The following is a 22,456-nucleotide window of genomic DNA, read 5'->3' on the forward strand; positions in this document are numbered from 1 at the left end:
ATATTTCATTGCCAATTTACAAGTCATGTAAATTCAACAAGTTCTATCCTTTGTTACATTTTATCAAAAGCATAGTTTGTAATGAAGGACTAAAATTCCTATTGATAACAATTGCAATGTTTAAACGCTTTTAGTTCTGTCTTTTCTGCTAGTCACAAACAGCCAGTATTAAAAAAAACTGGAGCATCACAGAAGAAATAATCCACAGCTGTTCAGATAATTGTTTGTACAGTTACATAACGTATGAGCTGTGTTAATGCATTGTCCAGGGAGATGAAATAATCTATAATTGAGATTGTTAAGATGGAAATTAATTCTTACAAGCAGTCGTCTTTGTTTAAGTTTGAAGCTTTACTACTGAAAATAAGCAAAGTTAATAGATTGAAAGACTTTAATCCTGTTTTTTTCAAGATTAAAAGATATGGAAATTGTAGCCTTTTTCCTTAAAACACCCACATGCGGGGCTATGACTGTGAAGTGATGCATTTACAGATGTACACAATGTTACACATTGATTCACAAATGCACAAAATCTGCTCTCAGTACGTGTCTGCTAGAAACCAAGGACAATAAAATAACAGTTACACAATCTGCCTTTTTAATCTTTAACATTTATTGGATGTTCCTATTCTTCAATACAAAAGAAAATATTTAACAATGGTCTGCTTATGGGATATATACATACATACTTTAGAGGTCAAAGTGACACCTTTCACTTCTTTCAAACTCAGCATCTCACACTGTGACATAAAGCTGACCTGTGTCTGTCTTACTTCACAGTAGACATAGACAGAAGAAAATAGTCAGATATCAGCCCTTCTGCACAGCAACATTACTCAAATACTCAAGAGGGCAACATGCTCCCATGCAGTTAATAGCTCCTGATCTGTTGTGAAATTCCTGGTATAGTACATGGTGCCAAAAACAAAAGCTTTGATTATGTGAAAATGACAGTGCTTTATTGCCCTAATTCCTTCACAAAATGTAATTCCACATCTGCAAGAGGCACTGTTTCACCTTACTTTCAGAGGGAACTATAAGTTATAAACTATAACTATATATTAGGTGAGACAGGGATATGAATCTTATGCTTAATCCCAATCTATTAGTTATTATTAAGGAGAAATAATTTAGTCTTTGTTCAGAAAGAATTAAACTGCTCTGACATGAAATTGTGTGCTAAATTAAGAGCATTTCTATTTTTAATTTCAATAGTCTTTTTCAATTTGGTTCAAAAAACATTTCCAATGCACTTATTATGCAATATTTTATTATGATAGGATTATAACCCTCTCGATGATAAGGGAGGATTCAAGATTACAGTAAGCCCCCAAGTCACAGACTCATTAAACTCACTAAACACCGCGTACAAAAATAATTAAAATTTCAAATGAAGAAGAAGAAAACAATAATACCAGTGTAAACATGCTTCAGGAACTTACATACATACAAATATTGCACATATAAATGGATATATCCCTCCAGCCCTCTATAGCTGGGTACTTCTGCATGTGTCTTTTTGACACAGTTTAAAAATCATGCCTCATTTACTTCACTGCACACTTTCAAGATATCACACAATAAGTATGGCAAAGGTCATGTATGCTGCATTTTGTGGTTAGAAAAAGCCATCCTTCTACAAGAATGGCCAAAAAATCAAAACTGTGATCCAGCCTTTGGTGTCAGGGGGTGTTTTCATGTCAAAGTCCCAAACTAAGAGCAGCAGTCAAAAGGTATCAGGTCAGTCCCTGGTGTTATGTGGTTCAGGATTAGAATTGATCCACACTTATCATGTTAGTTCTGTAAAAAAAAAGAAATATAATGTGCCTTAATATTTATTCTGACGTGTAAATGGACTTTCATCTCAAGTTTGCCATCTGGTGGATATCAGTAGGAATCACAAAAACAAGCAAATAACTTTTAAAAGCCAAAACCCAGTTTATTCTGTATTTAAACAGGTATAGCAGAATCAATGTGTTTTGGTCCCTGCTACACTCAGGTTTAACTAGGTGCTACAATTGTGTTACATACAGTGCAGTACCTTAGCTATGGGACTCCTTTATCCCAGGACCAATTCTCTCATGAATGTCAGCAGCACCCTCCGAAAACACACTGGGCTGCACAATCTGGTCTTTCTTTAATTTCTCCCTTAATTCAAATTTTATTTGACTTAAATAAGTCTTCTCTGCCTGATCTGCTGCTGGTGCCGGTTGCCGGTGGCATGTCACCCAGGTGGGGTCTGCACGTCAGTGGTGGATGAAGCGGACCCCCGTGAGTATGTCAATCACTTTGGGATCCTTCGGAATGAAAAGAGCTGGTCGAATGCAAGCAATTATTATTTCGCTTTGAAGCCAGGGGACATTGAGTATTCCACATAAAGTCCAAAGAAATGGACCTAGCCTGCCACTTTTTCATGTTTTGTACTCTTTTAAGGAAATAAAACATTTCCTTGAATCTGTAGATTAGTTGCTGGCAGTGAAGCACACACCTTACTTAAAGCTTTTTATTTTATTCTCCCAATAGCCAGGATCAGTAAGTAAGCATCAGAAAAAATCACGGCTGGAAAGGCACCTCACTATGGTCAGTTAAATCGGAAAAACACATTGACTTGTTTTTAGCTAGCATAGCAACATTAAAAACGATTTCACAAACTTAAGAGAGATTCTACTAAGTTTTCCATTAGGAAATGAGGGAATGTAGGGGTTCAGATACAAGGTTCTAATCCTTAGTCTAACACTAAACAATCCCTTTTAATTCCAGCATTTTACAAAAAAAACAATAGTGTGTAGGTTACTAACACTCTCCTGCATTAGTCCTCCATGTGCTTTAGCAGAATATGTCATTAAAAAACTCTAGCTCTCTATAATAATCTATAATGCTTAGTTTTTACATTTGTCTTGTCCTTTTTTCTTCAATGTTTTGATGTATGTTTGTTTTCTAGATAGCTTGAAAAAACACCCTTTAAAGTCTTTAGTTTTTCATGTACTGTACCACAAGATATTGTTTGGACAAACAAAATCTTAGACATCTTCTGAGGTATTGCTTCTGTTTGATATTGTATAGGAATCAACAGCACACTGCTGGCATTTTAGTGAAATGACCAAAAATCAAATGACATAAAATGAACATTTCTTAACAGGGTTTATGCATCTAACTTGTAAACAGTCCATATGCCGTAGTTCTCTGTAAAGCTCCAAATCAATCTGCAGCTTCTGTGTATGAATTTCTTTTAAACAGGTGTTGAGAAGACAATTTCATTATAAGAAAACTGAAAAAAAACTGTATATTGCCAAGCTATTCTGGAGGTTCAAATGGTTCGAAAATGTCTACTGCTGTCTACAGGTGGCAGATCCTCCTGTTTGCAGAACAGACGGTGTACAGTAAGAGATTGCTCATCTCTATAGGACTGTATAACATTCTTGCATCATTCTTCAGGATGTCCCAAGTCATGTTCCATGCAACATGAAATAATAAAAAAAGTTGCAAAAGAATGTACACACCTTGAAAGAATATTAAAATATGTGCACAAGGTTTTAGGATGTTACTGTCAAGGCATGCTCCATGGGATCTTCAGAAAGTTTCCTGGTGTGCATCAGGTCAGATCTGAGAGAGACTGGGCGTCCCCAGCTTGGTCAGTGTAGCAATGGTCCTGCAATGCTTCGTGTTCAAAACTGTGTTGCATAGTTTCCAGTCTCGTGGCACTTGAAAAGGAAGGCACCTGGCTTGTAGTTCATCTCACAGATTGTAGTTCTTTAATAAGAAGTCACAGAGAAGACTGGAAGGAACAGTTTTGGGTAAATCCTCCTCATTATCCCAAATACAGTAGTTCAGCTTTGCAGTTTTTCCATCACGCCTCTGTAGATTTCTCTGATGTAAGCTGCTCTCGGTCTGACACATCATCTTTTGGAGGACGTGCCCTGTCAAAGAAGCCACACTGAGAAGAAAAGAGATCAAGGTTATCCAAGTAGCAGATGGAAAATATCTCTCCCAATTCAATCTCAACGCTGTTTTTGTTTTTCAGTCTTGATCACTCCATATCAGCCCTGGTGAATCTATATAATAAAACACTTGCTCAGTCTTAAGTGATAGAAACAAAATACCTGCTTAAAAGTTGCCCAATCACTACTGTGCAGTAAAGGAAAATGTAATGATCTTGTAAAACTTTACTCAAAGAGAAAACGATTTAACTCTGAAGCAAAGTGAGGCACATTGAGGTCCTTTTAGGAAAGAAGACTATAGACTTTTTACAAATACCAAGTAGAGACTTCCGCAGTTAAGTGATAATGACAAGAGTAATCCAGTAGATATTAATTCAGTAGTTAAACCGACAGTGTTTTTCTGTTTCATTGAATATCTGGAATTTAAGTTCTGTCAGAGAGCATACAACAGAGACTAGTTTAGGAACCCCCTCTCTCTGTCTTTTTCTGCATTGATGACATGCTAAGGCAATCAGCAGAGCTAGAAATGTGGATGTAACACGGTCCTGAACTTTATATAATGTGTTTACTGGGACACGAAACTAAACAAATCTGACAATAGGGAGGGGAGTCATTAAAATGCAGAATAGCTGTCTAAATCCTAAAAGATTTATTTTAGTTACATTATCAATGGCTGAATTCCAAGCATTCTATAACTGTTTGCCAAATGGAGATAAAACAGAACCGTTAGGGCTTTATTATAAGACAGCATTACAACAGCTCTTGTTTGTGAACATTTTTACCTAATTGGCACACACCACTAGGGGGAGTAAAATGGATTTTCTGCTTAGGTTCACAATGGATGACGAGCATGACAGGCAACTATCATATACCGTTACTATGCATTTATCCAGTGTGTGCTTGCTCAGATATTCACTTCAACCCAGATTTTCACAATTTAGTGTTGATAAAGGACCAATAGTTCAATGTTTTTGAATTATTGCAATATGTGACACAAAATAACTATTTGGCATTCCAAAGGAAAACCTTAATTTTCCAACAAAGATCAATTGCATCAGTTCATTGAGAACACAGACACAGACATAACACTGATAAGATCAACATGAGTCATTTATTCTTTGAGGGAATAAAGCCAAACTCGCCAAATCTGGGCAATGAAGCACATAACTAGCCAGGGTAATCTGAACTCATTGTAATAATTAAGTCAGAATTAATAGTTTTCCCCAAGGTCTCCTTGAACATTGCTGTGTTTTGCTTTTTTTTTTCATTTATAGTGAAACCCCTCACGTAATTTAGCATAATATTGAGTAACACATCCTTTCTCTTGTGTGATATGCACATTTGTTCAAATGATGCTTTGCTGCAAAAATGAATCCTGAACATAAATGATATGGTGATGACATAAATACACTAAAATGCTTTTGCCCCATAATTGGAGATATTCATTTTCAAATGATAGGAAACATACCTTCCACATGACTAGGGTCAAAATAGCCAGAACCAGCAGTCCCAGCAGTATGGCCAGTATAATTACCCACAAGGGAATTGCAAATGAGACATCTGGGGTGGCCCATATCACAAAGGTACCTATCTGCAAACAACAGGAGACCTCTGTCATGGATCACATCATTTATGCATTCAAAGAGAAAACAAGACCATCCTGGATTTTTAAAGTACACTGTTTTTTTCTCTGCTTGAGGACCCTGCAGCATTTACTTATACCCTGTAGCTGTGGGAAGACAAAGCATCACCTCATTCCTCAGATGTTCAAAAAACGGCTTTAAAAATGAAGCTGCTCGGGCCCCAGATGTATTCTCTTATAAAGGAAATGGCCCGTTCCTAGCAATAAAAATGATAACACAGCCCTCAGGCAACATTATCTCTTTGCACAAGCAAAGATAAATTTTTCTTCCATCTGCTCCTAAACAAAACATCTGACCTTATGTGTAACGCAGTAATATTTGTTTTAGAAAAGCCTGTACATTCACAGCGTCCACTGTTTGTTGTTTCTAGTGCATCTGCCCCAGGGAATTTCATGCAAAAATAAGCCTGCAGCAGGAGATGCATATCTTTTGTGTATCAAAGTATTAATGCATAGACCAACATCTGGGATGTTTCTCATTGGTCAGGCTGCAGGACGCTGTGCTTCCATAATTTCTGTTTCATGTTACAAAGAGATTCTCAGATTCACTTGGAGCCAACTCCACTGTTTATTCAAGACTCCATACTTCACCCCCCCACACCCCTACAAGCACTGTCCACACAACTTACTGACTTAGACTCCTGCGGGAGTCTAGCTGGTTTGATTCGATAAGGCATGTCCATCACTTTGTAAGAAACAGTGGAATTCACAGAATAGGGGTAATTCTTTCTCTGAAAGAGAATTATAACAGGATTAATGAAAGCTTTTTTGTTAAAAAAAAACCCAAATGTACAATATAAAGGCAATAGCTTTAAAGAAATGCAAAGTGACAGTGTGGTGGTGTTTAATTTGCCACAGAATACTCAGTCCTGCATGACAGTGTTCTACCGTGTTTTTTTCATCATTTATAAAACAATATTGGCTGGAATAGATAGCTTGGTGAATCTGAACAGCAGCAATTCCCCAAAACAAGAAATAAATAAAGAAGAAAGGAACTAAATACTTTAAATACTAAATACTACAACTAAATACAGAAGACACGCCTGACATTCTCTGCCGACGTAATCTCAAAGTATAGCAAACAAGTGTTTTGTTCATTCACGCTTAGATCTCCTCAGTTATTGAAGTTATTTTGCTTGGTTTTCAAAGTCATGTTCTCATCATAACAACGTTTAACAGTATTGTTGTTGATACAATCCTCCCCCCCCACACAAAAATATGCAGCAAATCCCACTAAAATTCTGTCTGGATATACAGACATAGTCTACATCCTTACAGATGCCTGTAACATTTTTTTCCAATTTTATCTGTGCAAGGATTCTTGAGACATTTTTTCTGTGTGATTCCAAAAGGAATCCTTCAGGCTGCATGCAGATATATATACAGAGTTTTTACCCTAAAATGCTGTAGGATGATTGCATAATAATACAATAGCTATTCTTGGGTGGGTTACCTTATAGGACTTATCAGTCTAGTATATTGATAATAAAAATGTGTCTTCAGATATTACATTTAAAAATTAACAACAAAATATTGTATTATACTAGAACACATCAGTTCTTCATCAAAATTTATTTGCTGAAGTTTTCTGTTCAACATCTTGCTTTTTTAGCACTATTTAGCAGGTTCAAACCTGGAAAGAATCAATAATGGGCTGGTTGGTTATATTCCCACTTCTAGCAAAGGCGTCTATAGTTCCCAGAAGAAATTCCCCAATAAGCAGATCTGGGGGTTATCAGTGTTGATAAAAAGCTTTTAACTGCTTGTAATTTATGACTCTCAGGCAAGCAAAATCTCCCACTTGTATCAATAAGGCCATTTAAAGGTCAGATATTGAAACAGATAAGTATTTATGAAAATTCCTAAGTGTTGTTTTAGACAATCTAATGACTCATCTATCTAAAATCTTAATGGTTTGTAAATGAGCAAATCTGTAGCTCATTCCACACCTCTAACAATGTGCAATACCAGACAAATGTGTCACAAACTGAAAGAAAAGAACCTAATATTCAAAAAGTCTTTAACTTGCTATTGATTTTGTGGATCTTAAAGATATTTAAAAAAAAAATCTAAAATAAACATTTGTCTCACAAAAAAAACACAATCAGCAAGCTTCATTTGTTGTCTGAAATTAAGCATTTCAGATTTAAGCGCCAATTAGTGGGGTTTCATCCAGCTTCGTGTGTAAAGTTAAGAGTAAATCATCAGGGTATTCACAAAATTAGAGCCAACATTTACTGTGAAACAGTTTCCAATTACAAGTCAGCTTTGAATCTAAATCTAGAAACTCGCAGCTCACATTTTACTGTATTTTGTTCTGTAAGTCAGAGTCTAAAGATAAAGCCATAGGCACAACAAAGTATTAAGCCCTCTTAGGTTTTGCCAGCACTGTGTTTGGATTCAGAATAAACACATATTGGGTTCACACTTGGTCGTTCATTAATATCAGAAATAAGCTACATTTTGTTCAATGTTTTAGAGCACATTGTAATCACAAACTTTCACATACAGCATTTTTTTAGCCTTCCATCCATTTGTAAACCACCTGCCCTGGTAAGGGATGGGATATCAGTGAGGGACGCCCCTCTTTTCCATTTGGCACTCAACCTCCTGTATAATGACGCATAGCTCACAAACTCAGGTCAAGAAAAGGGGTTTGATGGTTGTGTGGTTTGGAGGAGCTGTCTGCCCTAGCTCATTCTCTGTCTGGTGGTACTATTGCCATTTCTCTGAGACACAAGTGCCGATTCCAAATTGAGGGGGGTTATAGAAAAAGAACGATTATACAAGTGTGATTATAAATAAAAAAAAACACAAAAAAACAAACAAGGCAGGATACTTTCTAGCACCTTTACACAACTTATGCAACACACACAACCTCCTCCTCTCTACTAACAAGGCCAATCCATCCAATAAGTGTAGACATTCTGTCTGAGCGACAAAATAAGAAGTGGAGAAAGTGGTAAAAGACAGCCGGCAAGCTTTGGAAAAGAACCAGTCCACAGTGCCAAGACATTCCTCTGGCTCTCAGAAATAATGGCTATCCTGTACAGGTACTGCATTGCATTTTACCCTCAGCCTGAGCGCTCGGAAAAGAGAGAAGAAAATATGTGGGAGCTAGCTGATATCTAAAAAAATATATATTGTATGCCAAATTAACCACTTAATGTAAATAACTTGTTTGAGAAACCCATTGTCACGATTATAGTTCCCCCTCCTTAAGGGTGCTCCAGCCCTTTCACTAAGACTTTATTCTCTGCACCTGTTCCCTATTCCCAGCCCACCTTAAAAGCCAGGCGCTGACGCTCATCCGGGCTCTGCATCTGATTTCCATATCGTGCGAGTCCGGGACCAGGAGGCACCTGGTCCCGTTAAGGTTTTAACCTCGGTTCCCGTTCCTGTTCCAGGTCCACCGGTTCCGATCCGGCCTTCGTGTTTTAATTCCGCGTTTTGATGGATCTCCTGGTTTTGGACTTTCCTTTCTGTTTTGGATACTCTCTTAGGACTACTCTTTTGGATTGTTTGCCTCGGCCGCACCTCCCCCGTGCACCAGCGCACCTTGGACACGCCCCCCTGTCTTCAGCCCCGTTTTCCTGCATGACGTTTTCCCCAGTGTTTCCCCACTCCGTCGGACTGTGTCGTCCGCACAGGGTCCGGAAAGAACTGTTCGTTACACCCATATGTTCAATAGAGAAGAGCTATGTAATGCAGATTGTTGTTGTTGTTAATGTTAGGTGTTATTTAAACTTTCTCTATCATCTAAAGAGCCACAGTGCCTCTAAGGATATCCAAACAGGGATTCTTTTTATTTTAATCCTTAACATATAATTTAACTACAGGGACCTTTACCCTGTAAGCTTTCATCTCCCACCCCCACCTCTGACCTGCCCTCCCTGGAGTTCTGTTACCTGAGCCCCAAGCACGACTGGTCTGAAGGCACTTCCTTTACCCTCCATTGTATCTGCAAGTGATTTCACTCCTCTCTCCAGACGACAGCTCTGCTCTCATCCATCTGACATTTTTACTTAACTCAATTATCATGCCTGCCTCAGACAGACAAATAGTGAATGACCCAAGTGGTATATTGCTTGTCAGTGCCATTTTTCACCTGCAGATGTGTTACACGTACTGTAAATCACACCTTTTTTAATCCTGTTAGTGTCTGTCACAGTTTTTTTTCCCCATTCTAGAACTACATCTCATTTGTTGATTGCTTGAATTAAAACAATCAGGAGAAGTTTACAGATTTCGTATATACAGTTGTAGGCATTGAGTTAGAGAAGAGCTCTCGACTCAAGCTCCTAAGGTATGAATGTGTGTTGATCTTGATGCAGAGACACACAATGAGGCTGGCCACAGAACATAACCTGTTAAACAGCTGTTCAGAGCACTTAAACCTCACAAGGTCAGCTCTTTCTATCAGGGAGCCTAAATTTCAATTAGCTTTCTGGAAGGTAGCAAATTTCTTCTCCATATGGTTAAAAAAGAAAAAGCTGAAAAAGAAAATGAAGGATGGAAAACTGGCCACATGGCACTGCTCATATCTCCATTGTTGCTGTGTGTGAATTGTTTCTCCATTTTTCATGTTACAGTGTGTTGACTTTCAAAATCAATCCACAGCATACATACTGTATGTGCCAGAGGCATCCCACATTTTGTTTTACAGTCCTTTTAATACATAGAAAATATTAAAAGATGTCTTTATATATATATATGTTAATTCAATGAATGGGACCCAGCTATGCCAATATTTTTGATAGCTGTGTAGAAGAACGCTTCTTCGCTTCCTACGCTGGCTTTGTCCCGGACCTCTACAAGCGATACATCGATGACTGCATCGGTGTCGCCACATGCTCTAATGACCAGCTGGAGCACTTTCTGCATCACTTCACCAACTTCCACCCGTCCCTCAAATATACAGTTAACATATCCTCTGCTACTCTTCTGTTTCTAGACATAAACCTAACCATTAACCATCCCTGACTACTTTGTTCTATTACAAACCTACAGATTCACACAACTATCTTTTGTACAGCTCATTTCACCCCAAACACACTAAAAACTATCTCCCTTTTTCACTTCCTTTGGCTATGACGACTCTGCAGTGATGGCGTCAATTTCCAGAACCAAGCACTCAAAATGCACTCTTTTTTCATCAACAGAGGATATCACACCCATGTTATTGACAGGGCCCTCACCCGAGCCAAAAACAGCTCTCAGACTATCAACTCAGTCAGGAACTCCCGGCCTAAAAAACGCATTCCTTTGGTGCTTCCCTACCACCCTAACACACTCTCTATTCCCAGGACCGTTAACGACAACTTTCCTATCCTACAGGATGATCCCTCCATTGGGGTCCTCTTTCCTGTCCGCCCCATCATCTCATATCTCTGACCACCTAATCTGCTTAACCTTCTTGTTCACAGCTCCCTTGACCGCCCTCAGCAACCATCCACACCAGGCACTTTCCCCTGCAACAGAGCTCGCTGTATCACCTGCAAGTACATATCTAACACCACCCTCATTCAAGGCCCCTCAGGACAATTCCCGATCACTCAGATGACATCTTGTACCTCCAGCAACCTTATTTACTGTATCTCTTGCAGAAAATGCCCAGCCATCTACATTGGAGAAACAGGAAGGAGACTCAGAGACCGCTTTAGAGAACATGTTAGGGCAGTAAAGATTAAAGATCTCTCCAAGCTCATAGTTTCTCATTTCACCTCTGAACTCTCCGTCTGCATTCTCAAAGTAGGGTTTCTTAACTCCTATAGCAGAAAGACATCAGAAACTAAAATTACCCTGAAACTTGGTTCACACCTTCCTCCTTCTCTCAACGACAGACTTGTTTTCTTCTAATTCTCTCTAATCATTTGTAGGTTTCGACTTCACACCTCTCCTCGCCTCTCTTGACCTCACACCACTTGATTGGCCACTGCCTCTCCCCTGCTCCCGCCTCCTCCTCTCTCCTGGCTTGTGTTTTCCCAGGCTATATTATCTTTGCTGACTGCCCTATCTTTCTTACATCCGAAGAAGGCTCCACAGCTGAAACATTGAGTGTTCTTTCTTCTCTTTTCAGCATGGAATACACCTATTACTTGTCTCTGTATGTTAATACAATATATGGAAAACAGGAAAATAACATTCGGTTATAGTAAAGACTAGCATAGAAAAAAACATTCCATATAAAATGCGCTTTATGATAATGAAAACCTCATTGCTATGTTGCAGCAGCCAAGGGGAAGGAGAGGGGGTGAACCGATCTGTAAATTCCAAGAACAAATGGAAATAATTAGAAAACAATGCACTTGTGGGAGAACAGAATTATTACCTGTAAGAACGTCTGAGCCCACAGACGAGATCTGACTTTGACCACAGCACTCTGGCCTTTCTCTAGTCGTTCAATGTGACATGCTATCATTAAGCAATTTATGTTGTCGCAGTTCTGAAAGAAAAGTGGCATTTGTTAGAGGAAAATTAAGTTATCTTTGTGTTTTCCTGCACCAGTCTTAATTAAAACTTTGAAACATCCCGTGGCTGCAATTGTTCTTAATTATTTTTTGAATTCGTCTATGAGTAATGTTTCCTGCATAGCAAAAGTTAAATGAAAAGCTGATTCAATTTTAACCGTATTGCCACACACATGTAGGCACTGAGCTCTTTTATGTCTGATTAATGTGGAATATGTTACTAAGAAAGAGTAATATCAAAGAAACAATAAAGTTAGCAGAAAAAAAGCTAAGCATTTCTTTGCAGAACATTTTTACTATGATGTCTGCAAAGAAGGAGTAAGTCTTACATTTTTTTAAAATAAGATGCAGAAAAACTGATTGCAGACAGGCCAGCTTTTTTAAGATTCACCAACATTTTGAAATGTTGGACTTTGAATAATTCACTTAACAAAGAAACGTAAGAAGGTTTGCCATAAAAAACACAGATTCTGGTAAAAGCTAAAGGCTGTTTAACGATTCTCTATATTTCCAATGGATTGGTTTTAAAACCACTAGACCAACACAACACAGCCATGATGAACTAATGCTGATTTATATTCTCTTATCAGTTTTGAATACTCAATGATACTTTCAATTCATTTAATTTTACCAGTTTATTACTTGGTCTTAAGGAAGATTACTTGGTCTTCCTGACTTAATGAGGAATTCCATTTTAATTTGAATAATTTCTACAACACCGTGACATGAATATTTGTTGAAATTCCCCACTGAGTACTTAACGTTCCCTATAATGTCTATGAACTTCCAGCCTCGCAAAAAGACACGAGCCTGAGGTCTCACAGGGAACTGTGAGGGGTAGCGTCTGCTTCTTATCAGAGCCAGCTGAGCCCTTGGCAGTGAATAATTCACTATGACTTCCTGTTTAATTTCTTAAAGCGATGAGGGGCAAAACAGAGTGTCTCCACTCCATGTTATTGCCAGTGAGCTTCTTATCACACGTGAACAGGGGGAGTGCATCGTCCCAGCTCTGCTGCAGCGCCACAGACACTGCCTGCACACGGGGTCACAAAGGTCAGCAAGAAGAGGTGGACTGATTTCACAGGCTTTAGTTTCCCACAGCCCTAAGTGAGTACCAATACACTGGGGATTTAGAACACACGATAGGACTGGTCTCTAATCCTAGAGGCCAAGAAGGTGAACAATAACAATGTGCTATATATGGCTGTCCCAGTATATTCTGATTTTGATTTGTATGCTGGTTTATTTTTTTTTTTCACACAGTTCTATTCTTTTGAAGAGGTCTGTATATGATTTGTAAAAGGAGGATGTGGCAGGCCCGACAGTTTTTTTTCATCTTCAGGAAATGTGAAACATTTTAATCAGGCACATATTTGAGGACGGAAGACTGTACATGTTTAGCGCATGAGGGCCCTTTTAAACTTGGAGATGGCTTGCGGAACAAGATACCGGCCATGTTGTCCAACATGATACCCTGGCTTACCTTCAAGAAATGGATTGAACACATCCTTGGTTCAGATAGTTATGGAACAGAATACCAAAAAGGGCTAAAGAGGGCAAATGGTTTCGTCTCATTTGTTCGTTTGATAATGAAGAGAGGTGGGTCACAGTATCACGCACATTTAGGTCTTTGTCAAATGACACTAGCACACAGATTTTAAATGAACTCTCTCCGTCTCCCTGTGATAAATGAAAGTGAGTAATACGGTTAAGACATGACTTTAATAATATAAGCAAGTACCAAAGTTTTGCTGTTCTGAGGTTCAGACCCCCTGATGTCCCGCTTGTGGCGCTCGTGTGGTGTTGTGGAGTTGCGCAGGAATCCCAGTAGCTCGGGAGTATCCTCGCGAGCAGACACCTGAAAGACGGAGAAAGACGACAGAGCCTGTGGATACACCCATGACAGCGTAGGTACACTCTTCATCCTTGTGGGCCTCCGTGCATCTGAATTGGCTTTTTCTCTGCCCCTTCTGAAAACAATCATCACACATGCTCAACATCTCATGTTACCATCATACAGTAACCGCATGATCACGGAGCAGGCTTTAAGGAAAGGGTACCCTCACTCAGAAGCTGACATAGCGATGCAGCTGACAAAAACAGATACAGAACAATGCTCCAGTCTGTGTTGTATTGCCTGCAGGGCAGCAGTAATAAGTTCTAATTCTGTCCAAAGTTTGAAAGAGTCTACTGTTGTTGATTCCATATATATTTCATGCATTTGTGTAAAGACATTCTATTTTCCCATTGATATATTTCGTCGTGCTTGAGAATTGCCCGGAGGATCCTACGGTGCCTTATACGATGCAAGAAAACAGCAACATAATCAAAAACCTTAATATCACTGGAAAAAAAAATGTTTGAAAAACATGTGTGTTTTTCTTGCTATGAAAGCTATGATAGTTGCGTACAGTGGACAAAAGGCAGAAAAGCTTATTTGTTGATGCCCGAGAAAACAATGGGAGACCTGTTCTATGCTGATCTTCTGTTTGTACTGCAGACGTTACTTTCGGGGCAGCAAAGGGAAACAGCTTTGTTTGTGCGCCTGCCCTGTGACAGTCCAAGGACCCTTTGTGCACAGTTTGCAGGGAGAGGGCATGAGAAGAGAAGAACCTCCCACAGGAGACAATGAGCTCCACCTCTGGAGAGGTTCACCCAGAGTTCTGCACTGCAGGGAGAACAATCAGCTGTAGAACTCGCATCTGTACATCGGCATAATGAGCAATGAATAATGTACACTCTTTCACCTGAGGAAACAAAGTCTTCAATCTCTTCACTGACCATAATAAATGACAAAGATGCGGACAGATTACTAACAAGCTTCTATCAATGTCGGGACTGTCTGTTTTGCTTTCATGAGAACTTATTACCTGAGAATATTTAAGTTTTCAACAGACTCCAATTACTATTTATACATATAATGTCTCACTGACAGATGTTTACTTTAAAGCTAATTCTACTTGTTACCTAGGAAGAGACACTAACCATAAGAACAGATTTTGTTACTGTATAAGAACTTCGCTAGCTTGGCTCCAAAGATTTGGAAAATCTACTGTAGTGGTGAATTATTGCATGTGGGTGTTTATGAGTAACTCCAGACATGGTATGTCCCATTAAAGTTAACCACTTAATTCTGCAAAGTATGAATTGTCACAGGTGGGTTTTGTGTATCGCAGCATACAGCCTTCTAAACAGAAATTGACTTTAGCTTTTTCTTTCTTACTCTGTGGGAGTCTGGAAAAAGCTACCCAGCCATGTCGCTGAAGCCGATACCCTGGCTTCTTTCAAGAAATGACTGGACATTCTGGGATTAACTACCTACTAACTACAAAATGAGCTAGGCAGACCAAATGGCCTTCTCTTGCTTGTAACTGCTCTTAGATTCTTAATCCATAAATCTCCATTACAAAATATATTTCATCCTCAGAAAAACAAGGAAAACAAATGGCAGAGACCAAAAAATAATTAAAAAATGCAATTCTGCAATTAAACATGTGGGAGCATTACCAATTTCTCACGAGGTCTAAAGCTCTAAGAAAACATTAGTTACATTTCTTCACTCAGTCCTAATGCATACCTAAGTGTGGTTTAGAAATGTAATTAAAAATAATAGGTTTTGAGGTGAATGTGTCCTTTTGTTTGCTGTCCAAATTGTGTACAATACTACAACACGATGCTTACAAATGAAAGAAGGTAAGTGTATAATATGTCAGGAGGAAACTTTCTGAAGCAGCAAAGGGATGTGTGGTAAAGTAATGACAACTTCAGTAATATTGGAAAGAGGCCAATGCAAAAAAAAAACAATGAAAGGAAGATTCTTTTAAATAAAGAAGATTGGTCAGTATGTACAGTAAATGGTAATATACTGTAAATCCTCACACACAAATGAAAGCTAACAATATCTCTATTCTCTGTATTGATTTTACCCGATCTGTCATCTTTTGCAAAGTTATATCTCTTGAAAACTACTGCGACTTAAAAAAACTAAAAAAATATATTTTTGCAGTTTATGCATATTATGTCTAGCAGCTCTGTAGAAACACTTATTCTGCTAAGAATAATTCTGTTTTAGAAGCTTGTTTATTCAGAGTGAAAGGTATCGGTCCTTTCTGAAGTAAAACAAAAACGATGCCACAGCTTACGTTAATGACTACAACGTGAGAAATGTCAAATCTCATGTAAGGAATGAACTACACGCCTCAGAGTCAAGTCACACACCCTTCTCAGACAATTCCCAGGTATCCTTTACACCCAAAGCACTGGCAGTGAATAATTCCAACCCGAAGCTAATTACCACTGACCTCCAGATCCAGCGGATTTAACGTTGAGTTTGTCCGACATTTTATCGGTCCGTCTGTGTGAATCTCAAAGACATACAGGAGATATTCTTCTTTGAAGCGATTTGGCCAGCCCACCTCCAGGAGAGTGTTGCTGATGCCACTGGGGCCTTTATTATGGAGCTATGAAAGAGGAGCCAACAAAAAGCAGTGAGCAGTAAGCCAGCACAGTGCAAGTATCCACTCGAAGCACTTACCCTATCCCTAGGACTCTTAATTGTCACTGCTTATGATACTGCCTTAAACTTATCATAAGCCGATTTGGTTTCCCAGTTAAGAACACTAAAACTGCAAATTATAACTAAAGGCAAATGACTTTTCAATTAACATCAATGTAATAGAGCATACAGTATCTACCTACAGTATATATGTGACTCACAGTTTCCATATTTTTTATCAAGGCCCATATTCGTTTGATTTCACTTAATAATACTTTAAGAAAGATAAGGCCCTGCACATCTAATCGTTCTTCTAATTGTTATTCAGAATTTTCCTATGAAAAACCTTCAGTCTTGCCTCTTGAAAAGACCTGTAAAAATAACAGAACTTAAAACGATCGTTGGATCTTGGCGAGACTGTACTATTTTAGTTCCAATGATGTGTACATTTGGCAAAAAAAACATCTATCAGAAACAGATTTCCAACATCTGGAACACAAGAACAGGCCTGCTCACAACTAGCCTGATGCTTTTATCTAGCGAAGATGAAAGAACAAATGAAATCGCTGGTGGTGCTACAGACCACTACATGGAGGACTTGAAGACAGAGAGGTTCAATAGAGTACCTCCACCCTTACATTTTTCTTTTATTATATAAAAAAGAAAAGTCTGCAATATTCTCCCAGCTAGGCCAGATAAAGACTTCACATTAAATCTGGAAGGTTATTTTAATGGAGAACATGGACACCATTATAGTCATTATGGCATCAAGGCTGCAGAGCAGTGTTGTAACCTCCATGGCAAGAGTCTAAGAACCTTCGGTGAGGGCACTGCAGGTAGGCTTTGAAACCCTTGAAGTTTCCCCACCAGTCTGGTTTAAACTGCTCTTTATGTGCCTTCTCATTTTATTGGCCATAATTACCTCTGGATGTTTTGCTTTGATCATACAGGGTTTAATACACTTATTAAGCTTCTGATTTGAGCTGAAGAAAGAGCACTGCTGTTTTATCTTATTTCCCTTTTTTCCCCTCTCCCCTGAAGCTTCTTTGCTCTTTCCTGGACACTCAGTTGTGAATTATTCCCACATGTGAAAAATATTGTTTACCAGCCTGAACAACAGCCATCCATTGCTCACACTCTGTTTTGCTGGTAGTGACTTTTCTTCTATTTCCCTAACAAGTTTACTGCACAATCAGCACACTATCCGAAAACATGCTAAATAGAGCTCCAAAGATTAATACAAGCCTTATACCTAATGGAGCTTATACAGCAGGCCTGGTCTAGCTGGAACTCGAACTGCACAGAGATCATTGCAAGCAGCGTAGGCCTTGTCAAGACTGGAGTTCATTATAGTTAAATACCTTTGTGCAGCAGATGCATGGTTGATTAAAAAAAAAGTAACTCAGCGATTCCACATTATGAAACTCTCTTTCCTTTGATGTAGAACTCAAGGTACCTTTTATTGCTGTAGCCTATTTACAAACCAGGAGCCTCTTTCACCATGATCTCTCTCCCCAAAGGAGAGGTCAACAAAAAACAGGTCTTTACTTTTTAGAAACAATCAGATTTGTGTTATGTGAGGTATGAAATATAATGCACATTCAGGACAACTGATATTTTTCACAGAGAACAACCAGAGACAACTGTATGAGAATATGTTTCCTATTAAATACATATTGTCTTCTCTCTTAATTGGATATTTTGCAAACCAGGAAAATATTTACATCACTGTTTCATGCATTTAGTTGATCTAGGCAAAGATCCATTCTCTAAATGCAAACAATTTGAATTCCAGTGGCGGACTCCAAAAAAAAGTTGAGAACATCAGAAAATGCTCTTTTCTGCTCTTTGAAACTACATACGACACTAGAGCAACCTACAATAAGTCCATAATATTAATCATTTTCATAATCAGATGCAATCATAAAAGTAAATAAACTCTTGCTGTACTGAAAAGAGATCAACAGAATTATTTGCAAAACAATGTAGATACAGCAGATATTTCAATGCTATTTCTATTAAGTTTTTTCTAGCAAGCAATTTACCACTGTTGAATAAAATCTCTAACATGGCTGATATTGTTCTCTGCAAACGCACAGGATTGCTGTGGGAGAGCAGCAGTATGCCAGAGAGCAGACAGGGTAGAGCTGAGTGATGAAAGGGAATGGAGTGTCCGAAGATGCTTTAGTACCTCATAGATGTGCTGGACCTGGGGCCCAATGTCCTCCTCTTTCGTTGGCTTCTCTTTGGGTTCCCAGTTGGGGAAAGGCAGGATGATCTGAGCCGGATGAGACACCCTATAGAAAATTTAGCAGGTTATGAGAAAACCAGGCCATCTAGGAGCCAAATACAACAAACAGCGAGGGCTGAGCGAGCTACAGCATGGCTTTAGCCCAATCAGCTTGCTTGTTTGCCTACGAATGCATTTCAGACCATTTAAAAAAAATCAAACAAGATAAAAGAACTTAGGCTTTGATCTGAAGAACTAAACTCCAAGACTCCGAAGTCTGAATTTGTTACCCTTGTTATAAACAAAAGTGATTCACTCGGCATCTGACAGAGTGGAAGTTAAAAAGGTTATTTTTGGCCATGTGTTTACAATTAACTGTGGTCTTTTTTTAGCAGCCAATGTGTTTCTTTGGCGAAACGCCTCGCTATGGGGGTTTTTTTCTGTCATTGGAGAAATGGTTTTCCTCCACATTATCATCCTTGCCAGTGTAAAATAACTCCTTATCAGTTAGAGAGCAGAAGCGGTAATTTGGACAATAGCAGGTTAGGGGCTTCATAATTCAGTCTTCGGAATCAATTCTCCATAGAGATCCTGTGTTCTTCAAGGTCAAGCTGAGAGGCTGACATGTAAGCCCATTTCTGACACTGTTAACATTTAATAGGATAAAAAATGCCTGTGCCTGGATAGGACAGTATTTTAAATAACAGTTTTTTTTATTTCAGACAGTTAGGACTCCACACAGTGAAGTCCTATCTGTCCAAAATGGTGACCGTGAGTCTAATTCACAGCTGCACAATAAAGACACACACCAGAGGACCTGAACATTTTGACCGGAATGGATTTTGAAAAGACACAATCTAAAAAAGGATTTGTCGCAAATGAAGATGAAGAGTAATTTAAGATGTTTATTTTTTATGGCATCAAAGAACAGTCAGTGTGTTAACTTTGTAAAGCGGACTTGGACAATGAATGAACAACAAAATATAACATTCTACTATATTAACTATAAAAACAAATGAAATAATATTCTTACCCACGTATATCAACATCTGCCTTTGAAGTGATGTTTATTGTAAGACTGACTGGATTGCTGTTTGAGTTGTCCTTGTTAGAACTATTAAATTAAAGAATACAAGCAAAAAAACTCATTTAAAATAAGATTCAATATAGGGGTATAACAATCACATGAATTTATCTGGGGCTTAGGGATGTTACTTTTATATAAACATATAATTTTAACCACTTAGTTGTACATTAACAACTTAATTAATTATTTGTTGTCTGACTTAACAAATGCAGATACAATTCTTTCATTCTGAACAATGACACTTCTTTCATCACTGAAGTACAGACAACACAAACTTTTCTGGTCAAATAGCTCTTCTGTAAGTCTTTTCTTTCTTTTCTGGGGTCTCATTCACTGTGTATGAGCTTCAGAAATCTGGCATTGACACTTCACTGCGACGTACACTGGGAAAAAAAAACTCAGCTGGCAGCAACCTTTGCATGCTGGCAAATCAGTAAAATCACTATAGCAATCAGAATTATGGCACTTGGTGTTTTATTAGTTTACTCCCCTTATTACTTTCTGCAATAGTTTACATTTTTACCAAATTGTAGCTAAAACAATGGTTCAGAGTAAGCAGAATTAATGGAGCTAGGATCCCTCATACTTTACAAGAAAGGGAAAGACCATCGGTTTTGTCTTAAATTTACATTGAAGATTGGTTTTTAATTGGTGCTCAGGGTAAAACATAAAAATTAGAGACAAAGCTACAAGAAAACAGGAATCACTGAAAATGGGAAAAAACAATAAAATCACATCTGGAAATTTTAGATTCTACCCTAGAAAGGAAATGTACAGCAATGTGCCAGAGGCTGCATGTTCTAAGCAATCAGCATAAATGCTTGTTAATTATAAGATGTTTTAGCACCTGAGGTATTGCCATTTTTCTCCAAACAAATGATGTGCTGAGTTTGTCTGGCATGAAAAATGTCACACTTTTTTCAAAGAGTTAATAACATCGTAGTTTGACACCTGGGTTCTGTCGGAAGGTTTGTTTTAAACCAATATTGTTAAGACATATGGGTAACATTAGCCACCTGGAAAAATTTACAGTGAGTCACTGGAGTACACTCCCATGAGCCCACAAGAATGAGCTCAGAATGCAGAGCACGAGGGAAGTGCTGGTCACATTCTTGAAAGGGTTTTGCTCACAGTTTAAGGGCAAAGGAAGCCATAATGGGGGGGTATGAGGTTGTTTCTCATTTGGTGCAAATGTCATTGCCTTAGAAAAACCAAACCTCTGGGAATGTTTTTCCAAGCCCATTAATCATACGAGCTGGCTGTGCATTAAAATGCACAGCAAACACGACAGAGACTCAATGTCTTTGTTAGAACAACACTTTTATATTCTTTTGCGTGACCCAACAAACTCAAGGGGATTCTGAGCTGATGACTAAACTCCAAGGGACTCTGGCCTATATCCTTATAAGCATTTACTTCCGTCTTTAGTGATTTAATAAACATGATTTAACAAACATTTATTCCTGGGTCTGCTTAATTCCCATAAGGTTCTGAAAAAACATATATTCCCAGAAATGTCTCTCTGATTTTTTTTGTTTCATATTACCACATACATGCCCATTCATAATGGAATTATTATGTAAATCTGTAACTTAAATGTATCCTGATTTAGGCAAAATTCAACATTACGGGTGACAATTACAGAAAGGTTTTCAAGTACACAATCACAGTTGTGAATCTCACAACTACACACATATACACATCATCACCCACTAGTAATATGACAGATTTTTCTAATTTCTGTTGAGTGCCATTTTTTGATTAGGATTCATTGTTTATGAGAATTAATTTGAGAGTGATGAAGCCAGGAATCTACACCACACACCTGCTTAGCTTCAGTGGGTTGCCGGTTGTGAGTTGCAATATAAGAATATTTATGCATAGTCTTACTACACAAGATGCAATTTCTGTATTCTTTTGAAAACTATCTTATCTTTAAAAAATAAATTGATCATATGTATCAAATGAAATGCAAAATATTTTGTTTCACACTTTATGTTTCTGAAGAGGTCACATCACATTAACGTCTTCCTGGTTAAATAAAAATCTTTTTTACTTAAAAACTCTTTTACTTCTGAGATCTACTGCACCTGCAAAAGTCATGCACTACAGTCTTGTTATAATTCCTATGAAGCAAGGAAGAGATAGCTGAGAAATAATTTCTGTTGATTTTGAACAGGGATTAACAAAGATATTTATACCTACCTATAAAGATATTTATATCTCGCAGTGTACTGCGAGCTCTGGATATGGAAGCAATCAATTCAATGTACTATTTTTTGCACATGCCTTAAAATTGCATTAATTAAAAACATACTTCAGAGACTGATAAGGACTTTGTGTCAAAACTGTAGTGGCTGCCCTTTAGTTTGGAAAGAAAAGAGTGGAGGAGGTTTGCATCACTGCAATAAATCAGTTTAGTGGACTTCCACACAAAGTAAATTGAAATCTCTGAGGGGAAACAATTTTTTTTCCAACTTATGCAACTGTGTTTAATACTACCATGATAACAGAAATGCGTTCAGTAATTCAGTGCCTACTGAAGCACACATTTTGGAAGTTAGTATTTGGCACTAGTGAATTGCAGAACAGCG

At 38.2% G+C, this 22,456-nt stretch overlaps 1 protein-coding gene across 2 annotated transcripts in view; it reads right to left on the reverse strand.

Annotated features, from left to right (window-relative positions):
* Positions 1 to 591: 591 nt before the first annotated feature.
* itga8 (integrin, alpha 8) overlaps positions 592 to 22,456 on the reverse strand; it is a 68,460-nt gene continuing 46,595 nt past the window's right edge. Inside the window, exons 23-31 of one of the 2 annotated variants that reach the window (XR_016093868.1) lie at positions 19,809 to 19,889; positions 18,737 to 18,842; positions 16,352 to 16,510; positions 13,792 to 13,908; positions 11,912 to 12,025; positions 6,210 to 6,311; positions 5,407 to 5,529; positions 3,501 to 3,934; positions 592 to 1,800 (exon numbers count right to left, since the gene is read on the reverse strand). Coding sequence is in view for 1 of the 2 variants with exons in the window: in XM_088929674.1 (XP_088785800.1) it covers positions 3,848 to 3,934; positions 5,407 to 5,529; positions 6,210 to 6,311; positions 11,912 to 12,025; positions 13,792 to 13,908; positions 16,352 to 16,510; positions 18,737 to 18,842; positions 19,809 to 19,889 (889 nt within the window). In the remaining variant the exon portion in view is untranslated. Of the gene's footprint in view, positions 3,935 to 5,406; positions 5,530 to 6,209; positions 6,312 to 11,911; positions 12,026 to 13,791; positions 13,909 to 16,351; positions 16,511 to 18,736; positions 18,843 to 19,808; positions 19,890 to 22,456 lie in introns of both variants that reach the window. The other variant, XM_088929674.1, reaches the window with a different exon arrangement.

This window comes from Atractosteus spatula, chromosome 12, assembly GCF_055471065.1.
Source record: "Atractosteus spatula isolate fAtrSpa1 chromosome 12, fAtrSpa1.hap1, whole genome shotgun sequence".
In the NCBI taxonomy this organism is placed as follows: domain Eukaryota; kingdom Metazoa; phylum Chordata; class Actinopteri; order Semionotiformes; family Lepisosteidae; genus Atractosteus; species Atractosteus spatula.